The following is a 27,585-nucleotide window of genomic DNA, read 5'->3' on the forward strand; positions in this document are numbered from 1 at the left end:
TATGGCCAGCCCTCTCCTGTGCTGTACAATAGGTCCAGTATCTATTTCCAAGAGTGTTTTAAGCTGTATCTGATAGAACGGACAAATCTCATTCCTCTATTTGATTTTTTCGTGGGTGCTACTACACTTTATTGCCTTTAATTAAGGCCAAGATTTTATTTGGATTTTGGATGTGTTTTCTTTTCTTTGCCTCCAGGCAGTGGACAGGAGGTTTGGTTTGCGACAAACCTGACCACAGCTGGTGCTAATGTAATCCTTTGATCAGGGAGATCTTGACACTAGAGAGCCAGTTCGTGGTTATACTCTGGCTGACTCACAGCATGGAAATGACAGAGTTTCTAAGCCCGCTTATGACCTAAGATTTCCTTGCAGTTTTTCTGCACAAAGCAGGGGAGGTGGAGTAGTCACAGATCCTACACTGGTCTCGAGCCTGATCTGAGCCAGCAGGTCATAGAGAAGCAGTGAATGGAAGTGTGTTTGTGTGCATAATGAGGGAACGTGTAGAGATGCTTTCCCAGTGCTGCATCAGAAACAACTCCATTGCGTTTCTCTAGAGTCATGTTAATTTTCTGCTATTTTCATAAAGCAGAGAATCTTGCCTTCACCACCAGGGCCACCTGGGTAGGAGAGTTTTAGGGAAAGTGTGGGTAGGACTTTACTACAGAGTGGCAGACATCTGCCTCCTCTCCTCCCCTGCTGGCCCACAAGCCACCTTAGCGTGGGCGCCATTTTAATCCCCAGAACACCGCACTGTCCTTGGAGTGTGTCACAATCAAATATCCCATGTGCTCATGCCCCAGCCAGGCAGGCTCACGATGACAAGGTGGGCGCTTGCCCTACACTGCCTGAGCTGCTACTCTCGTTACCATTTACAGATTCTTTTAAAAAAATGCCAACCTACATGTATAATTTGGTAATAAAGATAATAAATGGAAAAAAGGTATTTGAAATATTAAAAGTTACTTTAATTTAAAAACATTTTCATCCTTCCCTAAAAGAACCCCTGTACCCATTAGCAGTCAACCTCCATTCCTGCCTAAGCCCAGTCCAATCATTGGTGGCCACTTATCTACTTTCTGCTCTACAAATTTGCTTATTCTGGATATTTCATATATATGGAATCATACAATGTGTGGTCTTTTGTGACTGGCTTGATTCCCTTAGCGTGTCTTCAAGAGTCATCCATGCTGTAACATGTATCAGTACTTTATTCCTTTAAAAATTGAATTGTATTCCACTGCATGGATATACTACACTTTATGCACTCATCAATTGACAGATATTGGGTTATTTCCACCTTTTGGCTATTATGAAGCATGCTGCTGTGGAGATTTGTGTATAAGTTTTTGGATAGATAGATTTTTATTTCTCTTGGGTATATACCTAGGAGTGAGGTTGCTGGGTCACATGGTAATTTAATGTTTAATTTTTCAAGGAACCACCAGACTGTTTTCCAAAGTGTCTGAATTCTTTCACATTCCCACCAGAAGTGTATGGGGTTTCCAATTTCTCTACAACCTTGCCAATACTTGTTATCTTAGTTTTGTTTCTAGCCATTCTAGTGGGTATCAAGTGGCACTTCATTATAGTTTGAATTTGTATTTCCCTGCTGACTAATGATGTTGAGCATCTTTTCATGGGTTTGTTAGCTATTTGTATGCCTTCTTTGGAGGAATGTTTATTGAGATCCTTTGTCCATTTTTAATTAGGTTATCTGTATTTTTATTTTTTATTTTTTGAATGAAAGATTCTTTAAATTCTATCGTGCTTTACAATTTTCAAAAGTTTCACACACATGATTTCATATAATCCCATAGTAACCCTTTTGCCCCCTTTTACCCCTATATTGCCCTTCCACCTTCCCTCTTCTCACTGGCAACCACTAGCTTGTTCTCTATATCTGTGAGTCTCCATCTTTTTTGTTTTATTCACTAGTTTGTTGTAGTTTGTAGATTCCACATATAAGTGCTATCACATAGTACTTGTCTTTTTCTGTCTGACTTATTCACTTAGCATAATGTCCTCCAAGTCCATTCATGCTGCTGCAAATGGCAAAATTTCATTCTTTTTTATTTTTATTATTGAATTGTAAGAGTTTCTTATACATTCTAGATACAAGTCCCTTATCAGGTGTACAGTTTTTCTCCCATTACGTGGGTTGTTTTTTGAAGTACAAAAGGTTGTAATTTTGATGAAATCTATTTATCTGTTTATTTTCCTTTTGTTGCTTAAGTTTTTGGTGTCATGTCTAAGAATCCATTGCCAAATCCAGGTCATGAAGATATACCCCTATGATTTCTTCTAAGAGTTCTGGCTCTTATATTTCGGTCTTTGACCCATTTGGAGTTAATCTTTATATATGGTATGAAATAAGGGTCTAACTTCATTCTCTTGCATGCGGCTATCCAGTTGTCCCAGCACCATTTATTTAAAAAACTATTCTTTCCCACTTGAATGGTCTTGGCACCCTTCTTGCAAATCAGCTAACCATAGATTAATGGGTTCATTTCTGGACTCTCCATTCTATTTCATTGATCTATATGTCTATCATGCCAGTACTACACTGTCTTGATTACTGTAGCTTTGTAGTAAGTTTAAAATTGACAAGTGTGAGTCCTCCAACTTTATGCATCGTTTTCAAGATTGTTTTGGCTATTTGTGGTCCCTAGTACTTCGCTTTGAATTTTAAGATCAGCTTGTCCATTACTGCAAAAAAAAAAAAAAAGTAAGGCAGCTGAAATTTCTAAAGAGAATGCATTAAATCTGTAGATCAATTTGTGGAGTATTGCCGTCTTGACAAGATTGTCTTCCAATTTGTGAACATAGGTTGTCTTTCCATTTATTTAGGTCTTCTTTAATTTCTTTCATCAGTGTTTTATAGTTTTCAGAGTATAAGTTTTACACATCTTTTGTTAAATTTATTCCTATTTTATTCTTTTTTATAAAAAAATTTTTAATTGAAGTATAGTTGACATACAATATTATGTTAGTTTCAGGTGTGCAACATACTGACTTGATCAAATACATTATGAAATGATCACCATGATAAGTTTAGTAGCCATCTGTCACCACACAAAAGTATTACAGTATTATTGACTATATTCCTTATGTTGTATAGTACATCCCCGTGACATTTATTTTATACCTGGGAGTTTGTATCTCTTAATCCCCTTCACCTATTTAGACCAGCCCCCCACCTCCCCTCCTCTCTGGCAACCACCAGTTTGCTGTCTGTATCTATAAATCTGTTTCTGTTTTGTCTTGTTTTTTTGTTTTGTTTTTTAGATTCCACATATAAGTGAGATCATATGGTATTTGTCTTTCTCTGTCTGATTTATTTCACTTAGCATAATAATCTCTAGGTCCATCCATATTTTATTCTTTTTGGTGGTATTGTAAGTGGAAGTGTTTTCTAAATTTCACTTTTGGATTGTTCATTGCAAGTATATAGAAATACAATCAATTTTTGTATATTGGTCTTATATCCTGCAACTGAACTCATTGATTAGTTCTAGTAGTTTTTAATGGGTTCCTTAGGAGTTTTATACACAAGATTATGTCATCCGTGATTAGAGATAATTTCACTTCTCCCTGTCCAGTATGGATGCCTTTTATTTCATTTTCTTACCTAATTTCCCTGCCTACAGCCCAGTACAATGCAGACTAGAAGTGGTGAGAGCAGACATCCTTGTCTTGTTCTTGATCCGAAGGAGAAAGCATCCAGTCTTTCATCATTATGATATTAGCTGTGTGTTTCTCACAGATGTTCTCCGTCAAGGTTGAGTGTATTTTTCATGAAAATGTGTTGGATTCTACAAATGCTTTTTCTGCATCTATTGAAGTGACCACGTATGTGGTTTCTTCTTTTTATTCTATTGATATTGTATATTACATTAATTGGTTTTCATATATTAAAGTAACCTTGCATTCCTTGCAAGTCCTACTTGGTCGTAGTGTATAATTCTTTTTATATGTTGCTGGATTCAGATGGCTAGTATTTTATTGAAGATTTTTGCATCTGTATTCATAAGATATAATGGTTTGTAGTTTTCTTTTCTTGTGATGTCTTCGGTTGAAAATTTTAAAAGGTGAATATATATTCCCATATCCCCAAAGGAGTGTTTTGTGCCTTTAGCTTTTCATTTGCTTCTAACTTTCCCCTGATTTGTCCTAACGTAATTCTTATCAACCTGGTTCCATTCCCAATCAGAAGGTGTTTCCATTTGGGTTTAGCAAGCTGGAGGTGGGTAGGGTGGGTGCATAAGATGACTTTGAAAATAGGACAAATATATTGCAGAACCCTGTGTGAAAGAGGAAAAGACCTGGTGAATGAAAGTATCCAGCATCTGGGCACATATGTGATATTTTTAATCAAAACAAAAACACTAGAGACAAATTGGGTGTGAAAGATCTTTTATAACTCTCATCTTAATAATAGCAAGATTCAGGGTATTCCCTCCCCTTCCACAGTGCTGCCACTACTGAACTGTATACTTTCAATGGTGAATTGTATGGTAGGTACACTATATCTCAGTAAAAGTAGAGCTATTATATAAAAAAAGATACATGTTGATCATTTTTAAAAATCAGAATTATGCAGAAGTACATAGAGTATAAAATGAAAATACCCCTCTTGTCCCTAGTGCCATTCCTCAGAGGGAACTACCACTAACAATTTGGTGGATATCCTTCCAGACTTTTCTCTATGAACACAAACTACATATGTATGTAATACATGTATATGTATTAAATGGGACCATACTATTCTTTATTTTTTTCACTCTATATCTCACGGACAACTTTCTGTGTCAGCACATATGCTTCTGAGGTGTCTATGGTAGGCCATATTATAGCCATATTGATACATGTGTCTTTGGTTCCTTTGGTTCCCTTGGCTGCTTTCCTAAGACTTTTTCCTTCCTGTCCAGGGCCAAGAGCAGCATGGGGAACAAAGCCCTGTCCCATGAAAGCATCTTCATGTTGGATTCTGAGTCTGAAAGATCAGAAAGCATAATATCCTCCTCTCCAGAGGCCCAGAGCAGCAGACTGCATCAGGTAATAGTGAACTCAAGCATCAGTGCCTAATTGGACTACTCACCTTCCATTCCCGACTCCTCTCCTTCCATTCCCGACTCCTCTCCTGTCAAAAAACAAGGAGGGAGGAATTTGGACCTGCTTCTCAGCTGATTCTACCTCACTGTTGTAAACATTGATGAGAGAACAAATAAATACATGATGTGCTTACCTAGTTCCAGGCACACAGTGTTGGCCGGTATCACCATATTCACTTCTGTTTACACACCCCAAGAATGCTTTAAGTATTTTGACCGTGACATTCCACTGTTAATGTGCAGACATTCCAACCCCCATGTTTTTTCTTTCTTCCACAGAAATCTCATGATTTTAGAACTCTGACTAGAGTTTGGACTGACAGTACGCATGGAGCTGTGTTTGGAGCTATGCCGCAATATGTGCCCGGAAGTGGAGTCTGGGTTGCAGGCACCAAGCTCACTGAGGTAATAGAGGAGAATTATTCAAAGTCGGACAGATAGACCTACACTTGAATCCTTGCTCTGCTACTTAGTGGCTCTGAGACTTTGGGCTGATTGCTTAACCTCTCTAAGCCTTCCTTTCCTCGTCTGCATTGGTTATAATATTAATATCTACCTCAAAGGGTTGCTCATGAGGATTGAATTAACGATTCAGAGAGATTAAAGAAATTGCTCAAGCTGACCCATGTAGTTAGTGGTAGACCTGGAACTCTGACCCAGATGTGTTGACCTCCAAACCCATAGTCTTTCCCTTACACCAGTCTCTAAGATACTGAGCTTCTCTGGCCCTGCCTCCACAGGAAGGAGGGTACATCTTTAGTCTCTGTAAAATGCAACACATATGTAGAACAGTCTCTTACCTCCAGTTACCCCTGCCCATTGCTCTGTTAGACTCTTCTCCACTACAGAGCTGCTTATTTTGCATTTGGCAAGAGGTAACTGGGGCTTATTTCTCACATGTCTGCTTAAGACCCCCTATCTCTCGCTCTGGTTTTCATACTGTGTGTGGAAGTTCTGCTGGGTACATTAGCCATGAAGGGTGGAGAAGCAAACACTGAGATGGTCACCAGTAGCGCTGATCTTATGGTTGTAAAGCAGCCCCTAGGTCAGCAGACTGTTGGCTTCTCGCACTACAGCAGGAAAAGTCAGTTCCCTGGACTTTCCAGTCTTCAGTTTTAAACATCAACACCAGCTTTCACTTGTCTCCACAGCTGTACTCCCTTGGCATCCAGTGGCAAAAATCCGGGTACACGTGACCAAATGCCACGGGGTTATTTCTCGTATTCAGAAAGGGGAACACTGTCTCCTGGATTCCTCCCTCTCTCCCTTCTCTCAGTCCCAGAAACAAAGAGACTCTTATAGAAGAGATAGTCCATTAAAATGAAAAAAGATAAGAAAAAGATTCTAGGGGCATTTCTTCCCACAATGAAGGGGGCAGGGAAAACCACAGTAGCCCAAAGACAAGTTTTCTTAAGTGTCTCGCTTGGGCCCACACCTCATACTTTTGGTTTGCTCCCTTAGTCCCTCCCCTGGGAAACAGGGCTGAAGATGGAGTAGGGTGTTAATAGAAGCTGAGTCATCAACAACCAGATTGATATTTGTGGGGGAAACTTCCCTTAAGTGCCAAGGTGACATTCCTAAATGACAGGGTGGTTGATAGCGTTAAGTCAAGGGTCCTGACATGCAGTGTTGCATAGAAGCTGGGGTAAATACGGACTTGGCCAATGGTTCGGTCCCTTGAAGGAGCAGGATTCTTTTTTTTTTTTTTTTTGTGATACGCGGGCCTCTCACTGTTGTGGCCTCTCCCGTTGCGGAGCACAGGCTCCGGACGCGCAGGCTCAGCGGCCATGGCTCACGGGCCCAGCCACTTCGCGGCACGTGGGATCTTCCCGGACCGGGGCACGAACCCGTGTCCCCCGCATCGGCAGGCAGACTCTCAACCACTGCGCCACCAGGGAAGCCCTAAGGAGCAGGATTCTTAATGGGTTAAGTGACACTCAGAGCAACTGGGAGATTGCAGGAGAGGAAATCCAGGCATACAGTTTTGTTAGAAATACCAAGACCGAGCCAATTATTTGTTTTGATCTGATAAATGCACGCATCTCCCACCCACCCCGAGAGGAGGTGTCAGCGCCCATCGACATGTATGAGCTCTAGAATTACCACAGTTATCGAATTAGGAGAGGAGTGAACGGCCAAAGGAGCCATCAGTGATTTCATGAGCCATTCGGAGTTTCACCACCCCAGCTGTGCATACTTAGACCTGCATGGATTCATCTCTGACAAGCATATGCCACTGGCAAATTTTCACCTGATGTCCTATCTGAAGTGTTAGGAGTATGGGTGCCTAGATTACTCTTTCAAGATGCTTCAAGTTCTTTTTATTTGAGGGCAAATTGACAAGAAGAGGTAATAGCAGATTATTAGCATCTTCTTATTGTTGGATCAAACTGAATTCAGTAATTTAAAAACCGAGACTACAAAGCAGCTTTTCTTATTGCTCACAGACCCAACTCTCCCTCTGCAGCCCTTCTTAAGGAAGCAGGCACACCACCTCTTCTGGCTGTTGCCTTTAAACTTCCTGAACTTGAGTATGGGACATCCTCTTCCTGGCCCTTGTGGTTAGGAGACAGGAGTGCGGATTGGTTAAGAACGTAGGCTTAAAGACAAGCAGACCTTTTCAGATGCTTGCTCTGCCACTGTGAGAGTCAGGGCCAGTCATGTAATTTCTCAGACCTGGTTTTCCGCATCGGTCATATGGAGGCCACAAGAGCAAATGCTTTCAAAGAATTGTAAGGTTCGAATGAAATACATCTACGGAGAGCACTCCCTGCCTGACAGGGAGAAAAATCTCAAATCAATAACCTAACTCTCCAGATTAAGGAACTAGAAAGAGTAAAGCAAGCTAAACCCAAAGCTAGCCAGGGGAAGGGAATCATAAAGATTAAAGCAGAGTAAAGCCTTCAGTAAAAGTTAGCTGCCATTAGTATAGTGATTATTATCACAGTTGGGCTTGGGGATGGTAGTAATAAGAGGGCACCTGAGACACTGGCTGGGAGTGCCCCACAGGCAGAAACTCATGGTGGCCCCTTTTCTTTGGCTTTGAGAGTTTGGTGGCTGTCTGTCCTGAGCAGAAGTAGAGCCTAGGACAGAAGCAAGCATGTCAGCTCCATGGCAACAAGGATTTTGTTCTGTTTATTGCTGTAGGCCCACTGCCTAAAATGGGCATGGTACACTGGACATGCTTAGCCAGTATTTGTTAAAGATAAAATCAGGTATTCTCGGGGCTTCCCTGGTGGCGCAGTGGTTGAGAGTCCGCCTGCCGATGCAGGGGACGCGGGTTCGTGCCCCGGTCCGGGAAGATCCCACATGTCGCGGAGCGGCTGGGCCCGTGAGCCGTGGCCGCTGAGCCTGCGCGTCCGGAGCCTGTGCTCCGCAACGGGAGAGGCCACAACAGTGAGAGGCCCGCGTACCGCAAAAAACAAAACAAAACATCAGGTATTCTGATCCACATCAAGAGGGCCCCGGCAGGGACCAGTGCCTCAAATTCAAGTGCACCATGAGCTTCAAACTGGAATCAACTAAATCAGTCTGCTGAAGCTCAAGGTAAACCCAAATGATCAATTTTATCCACTTCAGAAAACTAGTAAACCAGTTCTAACCAGGACTAGTTCTGTAGATTTTCTAAAAATCCCAGAAAATCAATCTTGACGGGCTTAAGATAAGCAACCAACACGGTCAAGATCTGATCCAGACAATTCCTGGACTGATAGAATGATAGAAATCAGGATTGGAGTTTGGATGCCAAGCCCCGATCATAACTCAAAGACTCACCTTCACAAGATCTGGACTTCCAAAGACAGGGCCAAGATCAAAACAAAGATCAGACTCAAATAAGATTTATAGTTGGCAACAGTAGGAGGTAACGCCAGGATTCTGGTTTTGATCAAACAAGCAATTTGAAGTTTCCGTCTTTGGGGTTTGGCAAAAGTGTGCAGCAACCCAGAGAGTGAACCAAGGCTATTCGTCTTTGGTTTGAGTACGTACTGGAAGGGAAGACAAGGAGGTAGGAGATTCTTTCCTTGGCTCATTGTTTTCACTTTGGGTTCTTAGCTCTTCGATCATGAAGCAACAAGTAATTTGGAGGAAGGTACACAAGTTTTAACTTTTTCCTTCTATCCTCCTCCTTGACAGATCCCACCATGGCACCCACGCCAACCCAGCATCAGCCCACCTCTTATTCAATCTGACACAGTCTCTAAGGATTTTGAAGAAATCTCTGTTGATGATGAGTTACCGAAGAGCCCACGAAAGAAGCTTTCATCACACATGACCTTGACATTGAAGAAGGCAAGTGTTAGCTCCGTGCTAAGTCGCAGGTTGTGGGGGACGCTTTTATTCCTGCTGTAGCTCAATACTAGGGGGATGTCTGGGGAAGGAGCTGCCATTCTTGCTTTTGATTTGCCTGGTGGTTTACATTTTCTGTCCAATTCTACAAAACAAATAATCAGCACTGTAATTTATAAGCAATGGAAGACCGTATTTCTGAAAAAAAGTTTGCGGATGTTTTCAGTTATTTCACGAAGGAAACAATAGAGATTTTTATGGAAGTAAAGCCTCTACAGATTCAAATGCCAAAATCTCAAAGGTTAGGGCATGTAGTATTGTTTGATAGACACATATTTGTATGAAAAGTCATTTGACACGAGAGGGCAGGTATGTGTATTTCATATGTCTAGCTTTGCCAACCCCAAAATACCCATCAACAATTGGAAAATCAGCAGATTGTTCTCACACCAACACTTCCGTTCTCATACTATTGTGTGGTTCAATTGATTGGTTGTTTTTGAACTTGAGAGGGCTTTTAGAGTGAAGTAGAGTTTAGAACAATTAACCCCGGGGACTAAAAAGTATACAGAAAGGTCATTTATGATGAAGATAATTGTCCAGTCAGCGCAAAACTCTGTTTTGATGTTCAAAGATTCCATGGAGGGAAGCATTCTTCAGTTAGATATGGCAACAAAAAACCAACTTGGTTAGGACCAAAGTTAAAGCACAGGCTTTAACATTCCTTGTTGCCATGGAGCTGACACGCTTGCTTCTGTCATAGGCTCTGCTCCTGCTCAGGACAGATGGCCGCCAAACTCTCAAAGCCAAATTAGGATGCTCACTGATTGGTGAATTTCGGTTACGACAGTAGCACTAAGTCAGACAAGTTGGAACAGTCTGAATTGGTGGAAGGATTGAATTAGATAACATTTTTTATCATGGTAAACATAAAATTCATCAGGTTTAAGTGTACAATTCAGTGGCATTAAGTACATTCACAATGGTGTGCAACCGTCACCGCTCTCCAGTTCCAGAATAGCTTTGGTTCCTGCATAAGGAAGCCCCAGGCCCACTAAGCAGTCACTTATCATTCCTCCTCCCTCTCAGCCCCTGGTAACTACTAATCTGCTTTCTGCCTCTGGATTTGCCTATTCTGGATACTTCATGTAAACGTAATCATACAATATATGGCCTTTTGTGTCTGGCTTCTTTCACTTAGCATAATGTTTTGGAGGTTTATCCATGTCGTAGCACAGATCAGTACTCCAGTCTTTTTTTTTTTTTTTTTTTTTTTTTTTTTTTTTTTTTTTTTGCGGTACGCGGGCCTCTCACTGTTGTGGCCTCTCCCATTGCGAAGCACAGGCTCCGGACGCACAGGCTCAGCGGCCACGGCTCACGGGCCCAGCCGCTCCGCGGCATGTGGGATCTTCCCGGACCGGGGCACGAACCCGCGTCCCCTGCATCGGCAGGCGGATTCTCAACCACTGCGCCACCAGGGAAGCCCATCCAGTCATTTTTATGGCTGAATAATACTCCATTGTATGGCTGTCCCATGTTTAGTTTAGCTGTTCATCCATTGATGAACATTTGGGTCCTATCTACCATTGGCTATTGCTGCTGTGAACATTCATACACAAGTCTTTGTGTTTGAACACCTGTTTTTAATTCATTTAGGTATATACCTAGAAGTGGAACTGCTGGGTCATATGGTAATTCTATACTTAACTTTTTGAGGACCCACCAAATTGTTTTCCCCAGCAGCTACACCACTTTACATTCCCACCAACTATATATGAGGGTTCCAATATCTCTACATCCTGGCTAACACTTGTTATTTTCCTTTTCTTATATACAGTGTTTCTAGTGGATGTGAAGTATCCCACTGCCGTTTTGATTTGCATTTCCCTAGTGACTAATGACGTGAAGCATCATTTCATATGCTTATTGGCCATTTGTATTATCTTCTTAGGAGAAATGTCTATTCAAGTCCTTTGCCCATTTTTAAATTGGGTTGTTTGTTTTTTCGTTGTCAAAGTTTTTTTTATACATTCTGGATACTACACCCTTATCAGATATACGATTTGCAAAAAATTTCTCCCATTCTGTGAGTTGTTTTTTAACTTTATCAAGAGAACAAAATTGGACAAAATTTTAAAATTTTTGTTGAAGTCCAATTTATTGATTTTTGTTTTTCTTTTGGTACTTGTGCTTTTGGTGTCATATTTAAGAAACCATTGCCAAATCTAAGATCATGAAGATTTACCCCTATGTTTTCTTCTAAGAGTTTTAGCTCTTATGTTTAGACCTTTGATCTAGTTTGAGTTTAGTTTTACATATTGTGTGAGATAAGGGTCTAACTTCATTCTTTCACATGTGGCTATCCAGTTGTCCCAGCACCATTTGTTGAAAAGACTATTCTTTCCTCCATTGAATGGTCTTGCCACCCTTCTGCAAATCTCTTAACAGTAGATGAATGGGTTTATTTCTGGACTCTCAATTCTATTCCATTGATCTATATGTCTATGCTTATGCCAGTACTACACTGTCCTGATTACTGTAGCTTTGTAGTACAGTTTGAAATCAAGAAGTGTGAGTCCTCCAATTCTATTCTTCCTTTTCAAGATCGTTTAGGCTATTCGAGATCCCTTGAAATTCTGTATGAATTTTACAATCAGTTTTTCCATATCTTCAAAAAGACACACTGGGATTTTGATAAGGATGGCACTGAATTTGTAGATCACTTTGGGCAGTATCACCATCTTAGCATTAGGTTTTCCAATCCATGAATATGAGATGTCTTTTCATTTTTTTAGTTCTTTAATTTCTTTCAGCAATATTTTGTAGTTTACAGTGTGCAAGTCTTGAACCCCTTAGTTAAATTTATTTCCAATTAGTTCATTCTTTTTGATGCTATTGTAAATGGAAGTGTTTTCTTAATTATCTTTTTGGGGTTGTTCATTCTGAGTGTATAGAGATACAACTAGATTTTGTGTGTTGATTTTGTATCTTTCAACTATGATTGATTCATTTATTAGCTCTAACAGATTTATGGGGATTTTTCAGAATTTTCTTTTTTTAAATTCGTTAATCTTTTAATTTCTTTTCTTTATAGTATGTCATTTATATTGACTTCTCTATACAAATTTACTTGGCATCTTCTTCTGCTTTCATGAGTATGCAAAATCTATCTGGGAATTTTCTCCCTAGACATTGTAATTTTCATATGTTCTGGGAATTTCTATTTGGCTCCTTTTAAAAATAGTTTCCATTTCTCTTTGAAATCCCATATGTGATCATTCATTATAAGTATAATGACTATATCTATATACAGAATTTTCTGTACATAAGATTATGTCATTTGTAAAGAGGGATAGTTTAACTCCTTCCTTTCCAATTGGTAGGCATTTTCTTTCTTTTCCTTGCCTAATTGCTCTGGTTAGAACTTCCAGTAGACTGCTGAATAAAAGTGGCAAAAGCAGGCATCTTTGTCTTGTTCCTCATCTTAGGGGAAAAGCTTTCACCATTAAGCCTTTCACCATTAAGTATGATGTTAGCTATGGGTTTTTCATATATGCTTTTTATCCCTAGTTTGTTAGGTACTTTTAGCATAAAGGGTATTGGATTTTGTAAAATGCTTTTTTTACATCAATTGTGATGATCATATTATTTTTTCTTTCTTTCTATTAATATGGTATATTACATTTGATTTTCATAATATATTACATAATTATTTTCATATGTTGAACCTCCTTGCAATTCTGGGATAAATCCCAGTTGCTCATAAAGTATAATTGCTGTTGGATTTGGTTTGCTAGTATTTTGCACATGTATTCATGAGGGATGTAGGTCTATAGCATTCTTTTCTTGTGATACCTTTATCTGGCTTTGGAATCATGGTATTGTTTGCCTCATAGAATCAGGAAGTGTTCCCTCATATTTTTTTTGAAACATTTGTGAAGGATTGGCATAATCCTTTAAAAGTTTGGTAGAATTCACCAGTGAAGGCATCTGGTACTGTTTTTTTCTTCGTTGGGAGGTTTTGATTACTGATTCAATCTCTTTACTTGTTATAGGTATATTCAGATTTTCTACTTCTTTTTGATTCAGTACTGGTAATTTGGATGTGTCTAGGAACTTATCCATTTCATCTAGGCTATCTATACAGTTATTCATAGTACTGTCTTATAATACTTTTTATTTCTATAAGGTCAGTAGTAATTGTTCCCTTTCATTCTTATTTTAGTAATTTGTATCTTATCTCTTTTTTTCTTAATCAATCTAGCTAAAGATTTGTCAATTTTGTTTTACTTTTCAAGGAACCAACTTTTGGTTTCATTGATTTTCCGTATTTTTCTGTTTCCTATTTCATTACCTCTGCTTTAATCTTTGTTATTTCCTTCCTTTTGCTAGCTTTGGGTTTAGTTTTATCTTTCTAGTTCCTTAAGGTGGAGAGTTAGGTTATCGGCTTGAGATCTTTCTTCTTTTTTAACAAGCATATACAGCTATACATTTCTAAGGACTGCTTTTGCTGTATCACATAAGTTTTGTTATGTCGTGTTTTAATATTAATTCATGCCAAAGTATTTTCTAACTTTCCTTTTGATTTCTTCTTTGACCCATTTGTTGCTTAAGGGTGTGTTGTTTAATTTCCACCTATTTGTGAATTTTCCAGTCTTCCTTCTGTTATTGATTTCTAGTTTCATTCTGTTGTGGTCGGAGAAGATACTTTGCATGATTTCAATCTTTTAACATTTATTAAGATTTATTTTGTGGCCTAGCATATGGTCTGTACAGGAGAATGTTCCATGTGTATTTCAGAAGAATATGTATTATGCTCTCGTTGAATGGAATGTTCTGTATATATCTGTTAGGCTTACCTGGTTTATAGTATTGTTTGAAGTCCTCTATTTCCTTATTGCTCTTCTGTCTAACTATTTATTCATTATTGAAAGTGGGATACTGAAGTCTCTATTATTGTATAACTGTCCATTTCTCCCTTCAATTCTGTCAATTTCTGCTTCATGTATTTAGGAGTGGGTCAGTTGTTTGGTGTGTATACATTTATGATTGTTCTATCTTCCTGATGGATTGACCCTTTTATCAATGTATAATGTCCATCTTTGTCTCCTATAACAATTTTGACCTGAAGTCTGTTTTGTTTGATGTTAGTATAGCCACCCGACCTCTCTTTTGGCTACCATTTGCTTGAAAACCCTTTAATCATCCTTTCACTTTCAACTTATTTGTGTCTTTGGATCTAAAGTGAGTCTCTTGTAGATAGCATATAAATGGATCATGTTTTTAAAATTCATCTTGCCAATTTCTGCCTTTTAATTGGAGAGTTTAATTCATTTACATTCATAGCAATTACTGATAAGGAAGGACTTCTTCTGTTTTGCTCTTTTTTCCCTATATATCTTACATCTTTTTTGTACCTTAGTTCTTCCATTACTACCTTATTTGATATTTAATTAATTTTTTTCAGTGTACTGTTTTCATTCCCTTCTCTTTTCCTTCTCTATATATTTTAAAATTATTTTCTTAGTGGTTACCTTGGGGATTGCAATTAAGAAAATTAATATTTTAAGACATGTAGTTTTCTCTTTCTATTAATTTGAGTAAGCTAACTATGTATTTTATAGGTTAATGAATAGAGTTAAATTATTTATAGTCAATATTTCCTAACATCAATCTAAACATTTGTCCTGCTTTAATGTAATAAACTCTCTATTAGTAAATGCAAGAATTGAATCGGGTTGTTATAGGTTAAATCTTGGGCTTGCAGGCAGAAAGTCTAATCTTTGGTGGTGCAGTTAAACCCTTACCATCCCCAGGCATGAGAGTTTCTCAGCTATTTCTGCCATCCTCCCTGGTTTATTAATTCACTAGGGTGACTACAAGGGCGGCAGGTGGCAGCAACAGTAGCAATAGCAGCAGCAGGGCCACACTGTATCCAGTGTAATAGGTCATGTTCATTATTCATCCAAATCATCAAGAAAAGTTGGACTATATTCCCTGATCCCTATTTAGGAAGATAGGGAAGTAATGCCTTTGGAAAATATTTTTAATAAAAGCTGTTAAAAGCTGTTGATATTTTAAAGTATGTGTCAGTTAGCTGGAAGATTCACTTTGGTGACTCTTTAGTCTCAGTGACTCTGGGCTATAAGTAAAGGGCTGTAAATCAGAGCTGGAAAAGATGAAAAGATTTCATAGTTAACAAGCATTTTACAGGGAAGGACAGTAAAGCACAAATAGATGCCCAGGTCAAACACTCTGGTAGTGGCAGAGCTAGGACCAGAACCCAGTCTTTTGACTTCCAGCCCAGTATCCTCTTCACCCCATCATGTTGCCCCTAGCTTAAACATTACAGTTTAGCTTTAGAAGGAAAACAAAGTATAAGTTGAAAGAACAGTTGGTAGGGTGGCCAGCCTAGGAGGGCGTTCTGGTGGCCCTGAGAGAATCTCTTTGGTTTGGTGTCAAGCAGAGGCTGATCAGTTACTATGCACTAAATCCTGTATATGCATGATCACCTGGAAACCTCACCACAAACCTGGAAGACAGGGAATGTTGGCTCAGGGAAACTTAGTGTGACCCTTCTTTCTGACTTTCTTCCTTCTGCATAGCCTAATTGAGGAAAGGCCTGGGTAGCGCTCTCTAACAAGGCCAGGACATATACTTCTTCCTTGTGACTCTCTCCCTGACACATGGATGAATACAAAAGAGTCCAGGAACATTTATGACACAGAGGCTGCTGCCACTGGCTCCCTGCTTTGGAATCCCTTAGGTCTGCAAGTCCCACAGGAGGTTTCCCCTTATCCTTAATTTATAGATGCGGACAGAGATTTAGAGGATAATTTGCCCAAGATCACACAGAGAGTAAATGATGGAGCAAAGATCTGAATCCAGGTCTATCTGACCTCATTCACTCAAAAGTAAATAATTTTGAGCTGTGCCTGTTTACATAGGCACTTCGAGTAGGAACATAAAGAGTTGTATGTTTGCCTCTAGATGCATATCACAAAGGCTTACACAAAGCTAATTACAGACACTGTTCAGTGCAGTGCAACTCTGACATTTCCAAAGCTGCACTGTCATTATCTGAAAACCTTGATTATACTAAACCAATTTCACCCCCTTTCAGTGTGAGGGCTGAGCCCTTCATCTTTTTCTCTCTTGCTTCCTAACCAAACCCCAATCCTTCTTCTTCTTTTGAGCTAGAAAGATATAATTCATGCTTTCACTAAATTCCCTGAAAAGAAGCCAAACAGGACTTGAATGTGGCTCCTAGGTCTGGTGAAGCAAATTTAAGAATTCCAGTGTTGCCAAGAGTATGATTGTTGTTAGGTCCGGCAACCCCATTTTCAGATTTATGGCCTTGCAGTGTGGGTCAGTGGTTTCTGGGGTGTTTTCTAGAGTTCCCTGCAGCATATCACTCAGAGATCAGAAACTTCAAATCTAGGTGAACCACTGCCAATAGATAAAATGATCACCAGGTTATGGACGCCATTGGAAATAATTTCCACTGTGAATTGTATTATTATGCTCCCAACAGAGCCATTTGGATAGCAAGGACTTTTTTCCTGATGCTTTTTTCTTCGGCAACCATGCAGGGGTGGGTTCAGAGCACTTAAGTCTGATTCTAGCTCTTTCTTTCCCTTTTTTAGGCAAAACCAAAGCAGGGGAAGCCAAGCCTTCTACTGGCTTCTGAAGAAGAGGAAAGCACGACCAAACCGAAAGAAGCTGCCCAAAAGAAGCCGAAAAAAGACAGTACAGGTTGGCACATCTTCACCCTCACCCAGAAACATGTCCTCGAGCTTAATGGCATGGTGCTATGTGACAGGAACCCAGGCCTGCTGTTGTTGGTCCTCAGAGAGCTTTCAGTTTAAGATGTATACGAATGTGGTCCAAGTTTATCCATCTAAACTACCCAATTAATACAGTTGCCACTTGCGTGAGATTTAGGTAAAGGGTCATACCTGGATTCCTATTGTACCTAAATGAATTTCCAACCAGAGAGGTGTTTTATGTTTGTTTGTAGGTTTGTTTAATTCTAAGTCTAATGTACATGCTGAGTTCCTCAGTGAGCCCAGATATCTGAGGGCAGCCAGTGATTTCCCCTTCAGCATTCCCCCTCAGCAACAGAACCAGACAATAATAACAGAACTGGTGAAAGAAAAACCCTGGTTTTTTAAAGTTGCTCTTCTCTTCCAGTAGAGAGAAAAGGTCTTGTGTTAATAGTGAGACCAGTTCCCATATCCATGGGCAAAGAGGGCTTGGGCAGCTGCAGACAGATGTCCTTGGCAGCCAACACCCATAAAATCCCTAAACAACAGATACCACTGGGGTGAAAATCTGTGTGTGTGTGTGTGTGTGTGTGTGTGTGTGTGTGTGTGTTAGCTCCATCTGATGGCAATCTAATTTCAAGCAATACTTGATAAACCAAAATTCCTGTTCCACAAATTAAGTCAAACAACTAATTTCATATTTTTGCCACAAAGGATTTCACACGTGGGTTCAAAGGCAGGATATCCCTAATTACGTTTTCCCATGAAAAGTAACAAAACCACAACACTCTTCTGCATAACAACAACAAAACAAGAAAGAAATTAAATAAGTAATTTCTTTTGCTGTCTTTTTATCCTCTTTTCATATTTATTTTTAATAGCTGTCACTTTTACACACAGAGGATAAAACATTCAGTGTCCATGAGGGCAGATACTTTGGTTTTCCATGTCATGGGAGTGGTTTGGAGCACAGCACTCCATGCTCAGCATTATATGCTGGATGTGAAACCACTAGATGGAGCTAGGGACCAGTGGATGATGAGGGAGGGGAGGCCCCCGAGGGCCCTCCCACGTGGGGATTAAAATAAGTTCCTTAGTAAAAGTACTAGAGAGGAGAGGAGCAGTCTGTAGAGCTGCTGTCTTGTGCTTGACCTGAAGCCTGTGGACCAATGCAATTGTTAAGGCTTTTCCAAGAATGGCTTTGCATGTATATTGCATCAGATTATTTTAAAAAAGAGAGTTGAAAGCAGAAGAAATGGGGGGGGGGGGCATAACCCTACCTTCCAGATAACCCCTGTTGACACCTTTCTAAAAAATAAAGCAATACTTGCATGTTATATAAAAATTAAGTAGAAAATATAAATACTGAGTAGGAAGTAAAATTTCCCTTCATCCTGCCCCAGTCCGTTTCCTAAAAGGTAATCGTTGTTGCAAGTTCCAAAATTGCCTTTTGCTGTGTCTCACATCTAATGGCGGAACAGAGTATTGATATAATGGTGATGTGCCAACCTTGGAATCAGTTCATGAAACCGGATTTCACTTTGATTTAAAAATTTCCCACCACAGAAGGCTAATAGTGACTAAGTTGTTCTCTGTCTTCCGAATAGCTGCTTCTCCACGCTAGGGAATTCCATAGCAAATAGGTACCCATTGGGCCAGGGAGGAGTATTCTTATTTTACAAAATCAAAAGTACACATCTTTCCTTTCCTTACTTCTGTTCGGTACAGGAGCCTCAGGCTGGGAACAGAGAAACAAACCTGGGATTTATGAACAGAAGACAACAGATCAGGCTGCAAACAGAGATGCTGCTGAGAGTCAGGGCTACCCATTTCCAGCAGCATACAGAAGACAATCTGGGAGAAGAGGCTCAAGTACTTCAGAAACCAGTGAGCATGGATCCAAAGGAAGAAGCTTGAAACCATCCAGTCAAGCACTTGGCCTAGATAATGGAGCTGGGTCCCCACCTGCCGGTAAGACTGCCAGGGATTTCCTTTCCTGGCACCTGTCCTTGGAGAAGCAAGTCATGGAGCAGCCCCCAACGGCACAAACAGAAAGCGCTACTCCTCAGGAGCTGCTTTCCGATAAAGATGACATGGGAAGGAGAAATGCCGGTATAGACTTTGAAGCCGGAAAAGAATCAGCATCACAACCCATACCTGAAGACATGGAAGAGTCCAGGGTTAGTGGTCTGTCACCATCCCATGAAGATGAGGCTTCTGGAGCCAAGAAGACAGAAGCCAAAGCTGCTCGTTTACCCGTGGCGGGAAGCCCTCCTACAACCCAAGATATTTTCTCAGTGACACTGAAGGATCAGGTGTTCATGGATCCTTCTCATAGCCAGCCGGAAGAGGAGGAAGAGTCCAGCTTTGATTTGAAAAGTGTCCAATTTAAAATGAAGTCAGCTCAAGATACCTACAAAGAAAAGTCTCCTGGAAACGTTCTCCAGGCCTTAACAGCAAGCATTTCAGAGACCGTGGGAGCTTTGGCGGAGGGAGGTATTTCTGCAGAGAGTCTGCCTCCCACAAGCCTTTCCCTGTCCTCGGGGAAGCTGAAAGCTGAAGCCGTTGCCTCAGATTCAGAGAGTTCTTCAGAGGCGGGTAGTCATTCTGAGCAGCAGCTGTTCGCTCTTAGATATTTTTTCCAGCCCTCCAAGAAGCACAGAAATGAACAAGAAGGCTTCCCAGAATCAGAAAGCTCAGCTGCGGAAGTGAGCGGTCCTGATCAGCAGCAGGCTCCTGGGCGTCCTTCGCAGGCCTTGGGGAAGCCAGAAGTGGAAGCCCTCTTCTCGTGTTCCGAGAGCGCTTCCGAAGAGGGGAGTGGCTTTGGGCAGCAGCGGGCTCCCGAGCACTCTCTCCAGCCTTTGAGGAAGTCCAAAGATGGCCAAGAAGTCTTTGCAGAATCCAGTTGTGTCGTGCAGATGAGCCGTTCTGATGAGCAAGTGATTTCCACATGCGCTTCCCAGGCTTTGGGGGAGCCTGAAGATGAAGTCTCCGCAGGATCAAATAGTTATGTCGAGAAGTACAATAGTGCTGAGGGTTGGAGCAGCTTTGAGGAAAACCTGCCTCCCAGACCCCCTTCCCAGGCCTTGGGGAGGCCCAAAGACCAAAAAGAAGTCTCCTGGGCTTCAAAGAACGTACCTGGAGTGTGGGGTGCCTCCGTGCAGAAGATGCCTCCCAGGCACCCTTTCCAGTCCTGGCTGGACCCTACCTCCGAGCAACAGGCCTCTGCAGGTCCAGAGAGCGCTGCTGTGGAGTGGGGCATTGCCATGGAGCCGCGGCCTCCCAGAGTGACTTCTCAGGCCCCGATGAGACCAGTAGTCAAACAACCAATGCCTGCAGGTCCAGACAGTGTCCACATCGAAGGGGGTGCTTCTACCAAGCTGCTGCCTTCCAAACCTTCGCGGTCCACTCTGAGACCTAAACTCCAGCAAATGTCAAGTTTTGAGGGTGCTGCTGTTGACGTGGGCATTTCTGGGAGGTCACTGCCTCCCCAAAATCCTGCCCAGCCGGTTAAAAAGTTTAAAGTTGAGGAAATGTCCTCTCTAGAGAGCACGGCAGTTGAAGAAGGCGTATCTAAGGAACTGGTGCTTTCCAGTCATCTTTTCCAGTTGTTCATGAAGTTTATGGTACAGCACATCTTTTTAGAGAGCCCTTCTACTGAGGAGGGAATCAACGTGGATCCTCTGTCTTCAAATCAACCTTCCAAATCTTTGTCGAGGCCTAAAGTCGAGCACCAAGTTTTCTCAGGCCACGAGGGTACCGATATTGAGGGAGGCATTTTTTTGAAGCAGCTGCCTACGAAAAGCCCTTTACCGTGCCTGGGGAGGCCTGAAGGCCTGCAAGAAGTCTTCTCACGTTCCGAGAGCACTCCTGTAAAGTGGAGTAGTTCTGAAGAGCAGCTGCCTCGCAGACACCCTGGCCAAGGCGAAGATGAGGCTGGATTTCAGCCACAGACTTTCTCAACAGGCCCAGTGAGTGCACCCGTGGAGTGGAGAGGCTCGGAGGAGCACCTGCCTCCCAGACCCCCTCTTCAGGCTCCTGCAGCCCCTGAACATCAGCAACAGGTTTATTCAAGTCCCATGAGTGCTGCTGCCGAGGGAACCATGTTGGAGAGCGACCCTAGCTGCTGGTCCCTACCGAGAGACCCAGCTTCTCCAAACAAAACCAAGAAGCACAGCCAAGGCTCTGAAGACCTCATTAAGAACATCCTGATTCCTGCTACCGAAACTGTGAAGATCACCGATGCTCCTGTCTGGCAAACATCCACTTCTGAGGGCGCTTACTCCAAGGAGGAAGTTCTTGAGAGTGGTGATCAAGATAACAGCCATTCAACTTCATCCACCAATCAGGCTGATGTTGAAAACGTTTTTGGAGTCCGACTGAGAAAAACCTCTTCCTCACAGAAGTATAAGGGTGAGAAAAAAGATTTTACCAAGCTTCCTTCTGTTTCCCAAAGGGGTCCGCTCTGGACATTTGTCCACATTCTGTAATGGACACATAACCATCTCCCCATCCCCCTTTCCCCATACACCTTACATGTAGATTATGCTCCCCTCAACACCATGTAGGTTTTAAAAGCCAGCTCATTAATAGAGCACTATGTTCAGACTCTCAGCTTGAAATCTTAGTTTATTGTAAATGTTTGTACTTCCACAGCTTCTTAACCCACCTGAAATGTCTAAGAATCCAGAGCTAGGTGATTTTTTGAGCACTTATCGCCCCCAAAGCCTTTGTACCTTCAGACTCATCATCACACAGTCTTGTACATGCCTATAACCGTATCCATTTAACCACACACTTGCATGAGACACAAGGAAGTAACAAATGCAATAAGATTTTCCTTGGAGTTAGAGAAATGACATCAGTGACCTAAGGGTCTGGCCTCCTAGGAATTTTCCCAGCCCACCTGGCAACCATCGTCCTTCCCTGAAATGGGGGTACGAAGAGGGATGGACAAGGGAGGCAAAGAGACCAGTAAGGGGATGGTTTGCAAACTTTGAAGTACAGCTTCTTATCTACTCAAGGAACTCCTGCCTTGCCAAGTTGTGGGGAGGGCACGAAAGAAGGGGGCCCTTCTCTATATGTTATCTTTTAATTTTTATTTGGCAGTTAACAAGGATCCCCATTTGGGACATTATTGTGGGTAGGTCCCAGCCAGTCTCAAGACCCTGCCTGCCTCACTTTATTTATTTATTTTATTTATTTATTTTTGCCTGCATTGAGGGGGGGGGGGGTCTTCGTTGCGGTGCGCGGGCTTCTCACTGCGGTGGCTTCTCTTGTTGTGGAGCACGGGCTCTAGGTACATGGGCTTCAGCAGTTGTGGCATGCGGGCTCAGTAGTTGTGGCTCACAAGCTCTGGAGCACAGGCTCGGTAGTTGTGGCACACGGGCTTAGCTGCTCCGCAGCAATGTGGGATTTTCCCAGACCAGGGCTCAAACCCGGGTCCCCTGCATTGGCAGGCGGATTCTCAACCACTGTGCCACCAGGGAAGCCCCTGCCTTACTTTAGTTCTAACTTCTTTCATTCCTTTCTCCGGAAAAGCTCCTGGTCAACAGTCAGATCCTGCCACCTCAGAGCCAGCTTGGATAACCATGATAAAGCAGAGGCAGGGGAGTCTCCAGGCCAACATTCCTGTGAAAGAGCCGAAAACCAAGAATAGAGCTGGAGCCAAGGCTGAGACTAAGGAACCTACATATGGGGTAGGACCTCGAGCAGCCCACAATACACTCCAAAAGGGTGCTGGAGCCAACTGATTAAGCTTACATTGGGAACTTTCCCAGACATGCAGCTCCCCAGCTCTTTGGATGTATTAATCAAGGCAAGGGAACTCTTTGGGGGAAAAGACTTGCTTTGTACTCATAGAAATGTGCTCCACTTTATGTTCTTAAAGTATTTGTGAAAAGTAATGAATATGAGAAGATTCTGTAAATCAAATCCTGTCCTAAATATTCTAGAGCAGGATTCCATGAAATTGGTTGAGAAATAAGTAGTTATTAGAAATCTCCAAAGGGCACCACTGGGGTGAGAGTTGAGTAACTATTCTTACAGATATTTTAGGCCTATAAACTATACATATTATTTTTCACTTATTTTATTTCTGGGCACTTTTCCATATCAGTACATAATGATTTAACTTTATGTAAATAAAGGTAATGTTTGGTGTTTGGGTTTCCATATACTGATTTGGTTTGGTCTGGCACCTCCCTATAGGTTAAAAGAGAAGTTATGTGATGAACTAGGCTAATGGTACCACATGTGGATCAGGCACGCTGGGATGATGTCTTGCTTCCAATGTCCCATTTTCAATGTCTTTGGAAGTTTTAGAATGAGAACCCCTCTTGTCAAAACTACACAAAACTGACTCAAGAAAACTCAATGAAATTTACATATGGAGATGTCTAAGTTCCTATACTTTTAGGTGCTTACTGAATTTGTTGCGGGATCATGTGAAAATCTGTTTAACTCTTTGCTTTAAAGATCTTTTCATTTCATTATTAGTATTTTTAAGGGAGCAGGATCATACAGGGGGCAAAGTGCACCTTGGTTAAAGCTTTATCAGAGGGAAATACACTAGAGTATATAAACTAATATTAATTTAGACCAGTTGTGGAGAGGTTAATTTGAAAAGCTTAAACTGTACAATTTTGAAAATACCTATTGTTATATCACTTTGTAATGCAAGGAGTGCACGTCAGATGTAAATAGGTTTTTAAAATTTATTTATTTATTTATTTTTTAACATCTTTATTGGAGTATAACTGTTTTACAATGGTGTGTTAGTTTCTGCTGTATGACAAAGTGAATCAGTTATACATATACATATGTTCCCATATCTCTTCCCTCTTGCATCTCCCTCCCTCCCACCCTCCCTAACCCACCCCTCTAGGTGGTCACAGAGCACCGAGCTGATCTCTCTGTGCTATGCGGCTGCTTCCCACTAGCTATCTATTTGACATTTGGTAGTGTATATATGTCCATGCCACTCTCTCACTTTGTCACAGCTTACCCTTCCCCCTCCCCATATCCTCAAGTCCATGCTTAGTAGGTCTGCGTTTAATTCCCATCCTACCCCTACTCTCTTCATGACTTTTTTTTCCTTAGGTTCCATATATATGTATTAGCATACGGTATTTGTTTTTCTACTTCTGGCTAACTTCACTCTGTATGACAGGCTCCGGGTCTATCCACCTCATTACAAATAACTCAGTTTTATTTCTTTTTATGGCTGAGTAATATTCCATTGTATATATGTGCCACATCTTCTTTATCCATTCATCTGTTCATGGACACTTAGCTTGCTTCCATGTAGAAATCTATGGAACTCACGTCAGTTAACTGATAAGATTTGTTTGTGACCACTGCATTTCTGTTAGCTTTCTGTTAAGTGCTGGTAAAGTCCTAGAGAAGAGGTTGTTGTCAAGTCACATCATTCTCAGGTTAACCTGTTTACACTGTTTGTAAACAGTGTAAACAGGATCACTCAGAAAGGTGATAAAGTTGAACCAGCTTAGATTTTGTGAACCTAAATTCTGAACCAAGGTGCTTTCTGTGCTGTTTCTTTCCTTATCTCTCTCTTTCTTTTTGATTAATGTTGAACTTATAATACCTAGGACAGGACTTGCACCTTGTGATCTGAATAAGTAATTTGCTGTTTTCATGTCAGGACTTACAAGCTTGCTGTTTTCATTTTTGTATTAAAGAGAACTGGCCCTGCAAATGAAAACCAACCAAGGAGGGTTTTCACTTCTGATGTCAACAGACAGGAGAAGATGGCACCGAAGCCACCGAGGTCTACCAAAGCAGGTAAAAAACACCCCCCACCCCCCACTCCCAAAATAGCCCTGGCATAAGTTGTGAAACTTTTGCAATTTCAGACAATACATGTCTCTTCCCCCAAATCAGCTTATGATTCTCTCATGGTTCTTCCATTAGATACAGATATTAGCTTGTTTTAGGAAAACCCAATCATTATGACTACTATAAGTCAGTCCAATGTATAATTTTCAGAGGGTCTTCCAGTCTTTTACCCCATCGATGAAGCTGTATCGGAACAAAATTGTGATCACTCACTAGAACTTTCCTGTGGCTGGTATTCAAGAGGAAAGAACCAAGCCACTTTCTAGTCCATAGCAAAACGATATTTTCTCACCTTCTACGTTCCCAGTGAAACTGTGGAAAATAATCCACTATAAATGCCCGATGGTATTGAATTGTTTTTTAACTATTTAAAAGGCTTGTTTCAGCCCCTCTGTATTCTGAGCAGAGGTATGAGAGGTGGGGAAATGTTGAAAGCGGAAAAAAACACTGTGCTGTGATAGAATAGAATGGGGTCTCATCAGTAGAGTCATGTGCCAGAGGGATTTTTTTTTTTCAGAAGGAGCAGGGGGAGGGGAGGATAGATTTATATTGAGTCATCTTTGTTCTCTGCCTTAGTCCACCTCATGAAGAAATTAAACTAGGAATTTAGGAACCCACCATCTGGCCATGATATAGCAGCACTTGACCTGCTTATAGCTGTGAATAGTCTCATGGGCACGGTAATCCTCTCAAGTGGCTCTCAACTCTCACTGTGCATTAGGATCACCTGATGTGCTTTTATTTATTTTATTTTATTTTATTTTATTTTATTTTTACGGTATGCAGGCCTCTCACTGTTGTGGCCTCTCCCGTTGCGGAGCACAGGCTCTGGACGCGCAGGCCTAGCGGCCATGGCTCACGGGCTTAGTTGCTCCGCGGCACGTGGGATCTTCCCAGACCGGGGCACGAACCCGTGTCTCCTGCATCGGCAGGCGGATTCTCAACCACTGCGCCACCAGGGAGGCCCCACCTGATGTGCTTTTAAAAAATTATAGATGGCCCTGGATCCATTGCTAGAGATTCTAATTCAATGAGTTCAGGAAATCGCATGTGCATTTGTATTTTTAAAAAGAGCCCTAGGTGGTTCTAATGTGTGGCCAGGGTTGAGAACCACTGGTTGAGTCTAAGCCACTAAGTCAATCAACCCTTAGGCAGGATGAGGGAAGGAGTAGAACTGGGGAATAGTGAAGTAGGCTGCTAGGTAGGAGTAGTTGATATAATGTTATTTAGCATAGACTTTTACTGGGTGTATCTATTGAGTCATCAACAATCATTTCATACAACATAATGGATTGGCAAAACAAAAACAATATTACCTAATATGAAATTTTGAAAGCTGAACAGATACTGTACAACATGTTTCCTCTCTGGTCTCAGTTCAAAAATGTAAGACAATCCAATAATAACCACCCAAAGATTGGCAGTTATAGCTGTAGGTATTTTCTCTCAGGCCTTCCCATGTCAGGCCCCTGTGGCTCTAGCCATATTGATGTTACCCTTTTCGCATACCACCCTATGGCACTGCCCATGCACTGACTTTTAGAAGCCAGAGGAAACCTGAAAGGAGGAAAAGTTTTACTGCATCCCATAAACATACCTCAGTATCTCTGGGGCTTCTTACTGCTTGTGTGTTATTTGCTATGGTTCCAGTAGGATTCGAAGATGCGAAGATATTTCAAGTACCTTCTATGGAAAAAGAAACCGGAGGGTCTTCAACTCCCCCAGCCATGCTACAACAGCCGGCTGAGCCAGCTGAGCCAGTCTGGTTCTCCCTGGCCAAGAAGAAAGCCAAAGCATGGAGCAGTGTAGCAACAAACAAGCAATAAATAGCTCCTGGGTGGAGTGTATCAGCATTTTAAATGATAATTGCCAATAGCTGTATTAGTGCCACGTAGTGAATTATTTACTGTAACCATTTTTATTAAGCATAAGAGCCTTAAAAGGGGAATTAAAGCTAATAATTATTTGAATGAAACAGACGCCATGAATGCCTAACCTTCAGTACGGTCACTGCCAGCATCTGAAAACCCAGCATCTCCTCTATAAGAACTATGTAAAATGTTTGCACTGTTGTCGAACTGCGAAAACTTTAACTTTGAACAATGTGCTTTAGAAGGGAGAAAGCTAAAACATTTTGTTGGCGCAACTATCAGGTGGTCATTTCCCTTGATCAAGTAAATTCACTCTAATGGAAATGTCCAGACGATTTGGTCCAAGGATCGGCTTTTAGGCTTTATGAGCCTAGTTAAATGCTTCAGTTCTTTGGTTGCTGCTCCAAACTTTGCAAAGCCCCCTAAGAGGAGGTGGCAGAAGTGAAAATTCTGGGTCTCCAAGAAAAATTTTGCACAGCCAGTCCCCCAATCAGCCCACTGCCCTTTGAAACACCTTCTTTGTATCCCTGAGGGCTCCCAACACCTGCAACTTATACAGAGCTCTCTTTGCACGTGCCCCATGTCAACCTGTCACAAGTCTGGCAGCAGTGAGCACCTTCCTATGGGACATAACATTCCTTGGGGATTATTATTAGTCCATCAGTGTTTGACCTTTTGCCCCAGTGCCACTGT

General features: G+C 41.5%; 1 protein-coding gene across 1 annotated transcript in view; it reads left to right on the forward strand.

The window, feature by feature from the left end:
* KIAA1210 (KIAA1210 ortholog) overlaps positions 1-26,847 on the forward strand; it is a 250,774-nt gene extending 223,927 nt beyond the window's left edge. The window contains exons 4-11 of the mRNA XM_067023153.1: positions 4,929-5,055; positions 5,391-5,516; positions 9,246-9,401; positions 17,045-17,153; positions 18,893-21,577; positions 22,706-22,863; positions 24,865-24,967; positions 26,672-26,847. Of these exons, the coding sequence (XP_066879254.1) occupies positions 4,929-5,055; positions 5,391-5,516; positions 9,246-9,401; positions 17,045-17,153; positions 18,893-21,577; positions 22,706-22,863; positions 24,865-24,967; positions 26,672-26,847 (3,640 nt within the window). The remainder of the gene's footprint in view (positions 1-4,928; positions 5,056-5,390; positions 5,517-9,245; positions 9,402-17,044; positions 17,154-18,892; positions 21,578-22,705; positions 22,864-24,864; positions 24,968-26,671) is intronic.
* Positions 26,848-27,585: the final 738 nt, after the last annotated feature.

The sequence above is a fragment of the Kogia breviceps genome, chromosome X (genome assembly GCF_026419965.1).
Source record: "Kogia breviceps isolate mKogBre1 chromosome X, mKogBre1 haplotype 1, whole genome shotgun sequence".
Lineage (NCBI taxonomy): Eukaryota > Metazoa > Chordata > Mammalia > Artiodactyla > Physeteridae > Kogia > Kogia breviceps.